Source organism: Octopus bimaculoides, chromosome 14, assembly GCF_001194135.2.
Source record: "Octopus bimaculoides isolate UCB-OBI-ISO-001 chromosome 14, ASM119413v2, whole genome shotgun sequence".
Lineage (NCBI taxonomy): Eukaryota > Metazoa > Mollusca > Cephalopoda > Octopoda > Octopodidae > Octopus > Octopus bimaculoides.
This window is the reverse complement of record NC_068994.1, coordinates 30565582-30569143: the sequence shown is the minus strand read 5'-3', so window position 1 is coordinate 30569143 and position 3562 is coordinate 30565582. Positions and strand designations below refer to the sequence as shown.

Sequence of the window (3562 nt, the reverse complement as noted above, 5' to 3'; positions counted from 1 at the left end):
ATCTCTGTTCATATACTCTAGCTGACAGGGTTCTCTTTTCCAGCCCTATCTTGCTCTTCAGATGGTATTTGAAGTAAGTCAGCAATCCAGGGCCGGACATGTAGTAGCCTGTCACAAAACCTTCCATTCTTGTCCTCCATATGCACTCTTTCAACACTGCTACCGTACAGAAAAAGCAAGCCTCACCTTCCTTTGAGAGTCCAGTTGGCGGTATCATCTTTATCATAGACTCAGCCGACAGCTGTACTCGTCCCAGATGCGACAACACGTGTTCTACATAGATTATCAAGCTGGAGAGCTGCCGACAAAGTACAAAAGCGTGCAGGACAGTTTCACTGTCCTGCTCGCATCTTGGACAGTCTAGTCTTGATATCGTAGAGATTGTCATGATGCGGTTATCTCCCCAGTCAGTGTATAAATTTTGCGCGCTTCTTACAAGATTTAGAGCTTTTAACTCTTAATTCAGTCACAATCAGTGATGATCATGTATGTGTATATATATATCAAGAAAGATTTTTTTTTATCTTTCCGTTTAAAGAAATTACTGACGTTTTCTTATATGTATCTTTGGTGTAAGCTCTTTTGTTGTGCAGCTTTTCAAGCACACGTGTTTTGTTTCATATTTGGGAAGAAAAGGTGAACTTTACACAATTCATTTCATTAATAAATAGCGTTCATGAATTGGTCTAGTTCTCAATGGAAATGAATGAAAGGAAACTCCCTTTTCTGGACGATAATTAGAGAAAATGACTCAGTTACAAGCGATCTCTACTGCAAGGAGTCAGACACACCGATATTTAGTTTTCAGATCTTGCCACCCTTCCGACAAGAAAGGAAAATATCCCTCAATATGATAAGCCATATATACTCAGTAGTTACAGACGCAAATAGACGACAGAAACGACTAGTAGAATTTTAAAAAGTTCTCTCAAAAGCAGAAATACCCTAAAATGCTAAGAAATCAAACTATAACCAATGCAAAAGAAATACTAATCTCTTCTTTGGGAGGAACACTCAAACTAAAGGTGAAAACAAAACTACAAATATAAATATATTCTATTTGTACTCACCCATAATTCAAGGAACCACGAAATCCTACATTCAGCCAAACGATACCTTCCAATTCCACATCGATCATCGAATCTCCGATAAATAATTAAAGAATCATAAATCAACAGTCGAAGGCAGCCACCAAACCTCAAAAGACTCCAAGCAAAGGTGAGATTCACTTCGGAGAAAGAAATAACGTAGGTAATAATCTGTGGTGACACATTCATTGAGGAATATTTGAACAAGGAACAAAGAATAATTCAAAAATGGAAAGGAATTGTAAGTGAATACCAGCATGAATTGCAATACATAACCCCGCTATCTACTGCATCCCATACCCTCAGTACAACGAGAATTATATTCGAGAAACTAACCAACTGTGTGAATGTGCATAAACAACAAATTAAAGATTCATCTCTTGGAAATGTTCCCTGTAGTAAGCATCTAGACAAATGGAGAATTCAAATTATTTCTTTCTTACAAAATAATAGATGAAAATGATCGACTACGAAAGGCAGAAGAAGAATACTTTGTAAGAATTTTAAGAAACTAAACCAGAAATAGTCAATATCATTATCAAAAATTACTTCCTCTATACGGAATGACTCAGAACACGTACGTTTGAGCAGTTGAACAACGAAGGCAATTACACACAATACACACTGCACGGAAACTTCTTCCCCAAACGCATAATTTTTTTAAACAGTTAATAACTTCAAAAAGAAAATCCTTCTTTATGTATTGTGATTGCATAGAGTGGACGAAAAGTAAGAAAGCATAAAAATGCAGTTGGTGCAACAGCTCCAGCCAGAGATCGCTATATGCAGTTAGACTTCGTGAGTTGTATATATATTTCCCTAAACATACATATTTCTGTATTTGTTATGAGCATGTGTTAAGTGTGCTGTGTGAGTGTATATGTTTGTAAGTGTTTATAGTTGTGTCGTGTGTGTGATTGTATATGTGATGTTTGGTGTCGTGTGCATATACATGTTTGTAGTCATGTACGCATGTATGTATGTATGTATGTATGTATGTATTCATGTATGTATGTTTGCTTATTTGTTCTATCATTTCCTAGTCAACATTTATCGTGTGAAGACTTGCCTGTAATTGGTGTGTTTCGATGATAAACATAGAGTAATAAAATTATACTTACTTCCAATGGCCACAGTATTATCGGCCCTACTTCTCTTGTAGCTAGTACTGTCATACTCAGGAGTTATTATTTTTTGAGTAGCTTTCTGAGTACTGGTGTACTTAACGCTGTCACTAGTGAAAACAATCGAAGACTCCGTAACTACTGGTTTAGTGCGATCTTCTCTATTATTTTGCTCATCTTCTGTTCTATAGTAGGCATCTGTTTTTATGTGGACATCTGACTTGGTGACTTTCCCCACGTCAGTTATTTCATTTTCATCCTTACTAGTTATCACCGCGTCTTTGGTATATTCTGGTTTCGCTGTGATAGAAGTTGTTTTCTTCGTCCATTGCGGTTGTGTATCTTGTTCTGTTGTTATTTCGTTTGTTGTTGTTTCAGATGTTGTAATTGGGAATTCTGAAAAAAAAAAAAAAAAAAAAAAAAAAAAAAAACCAGAATGAATCTTTTCATAACTATTGTTATAGTCTTTCTTTTAAAATCACAAGTTTATTTGTTTTACTTCATGCAAACGGCACCTCTTGGAAGATTTGTCAATTTCATTATATAGATATATACATACAAATAAGGTTATGTATGTATGTATGTATGTATGTGTGTGTGTGTGCATGTGCGTGGGTCTCCTTTGACGTTATTTAAGATTTTTTGAATTTCAAGCTGCCCCTAACAAAGTGATAAGACTTTTTGAGTTAAGACAGTCCCCGAGGTTCATAAATAGGTGGTTAAGTTAGTGCATCCATAAATGCAGGTGTAGTTTTGTGTATGTATGTATGTATGTATGTATGTATGTATGTATCTATCTATCTATCTGTCTGTCTATCTATCTATCTATCTATCTATCTATCTATCTATCTATCTATCTATCTATGCATGTATGTATTTGTGGGTGTAAATATGTGTATGAAGCCACGTGGCAAAGTGGTCAGGGTATTCGATTCGTGATGATAAGTTTCATTTCCTAGACCGGGCGGTGCGTTGTCTCCTTGAGCAAGGTACTTCATTTCATGTCGCTCCAGTCTACTTAGCTAAAATATCAGGTCATCCCATAAGTTCTACCCGAATTTTGAATAAATAAAACAAGTGATCAAATGTTATATTTAATTGAAATTTAATCATCAATGTACTTTCCCTGATTATCTATGACTTCCTTCCAGCTATTTACAAGCTTTTTAATCCCATCAATGTAAAACTTTTTTGGTTTCAAAGTGAAGAACTCTGAAATGTCAGTTTCGACCTCCTCCTGGCTTGCCAAAGTTATGTCCCACAAATGATTCTGTAAACTACGAAACAAATGGTAGTCTGAAGGAGCAAGGTCGGGAGAATAAGTGGATGAGTAATTTTTTCCCAACCTAG

General features: G+C 35.8%; 1 protein-coding gene across 2 annotated transcripts in view; it reads right to left on the bottom strand.

Annotated features, from left to right (window-relative positions):
- The window catches only part of LOC106884345 (uncharacterized), a 77912-nt gene that overhangs the window by 14520 nt on the left and 59830 nt on the right, over nt 1-3562 (bottom strand). For both annotated transcript variants that reach the window (XM_014935684.2, XM_052972812.1), the window contains one exon: nt 2210-2608. In XM_014935684.2, coding sequence (XP_014791170.1) covers nt 2210-2608 — 399 coding nt within the window. The remainder of the gene's footprint in view (nt 1-2209; nt 2609-3562) is intronic.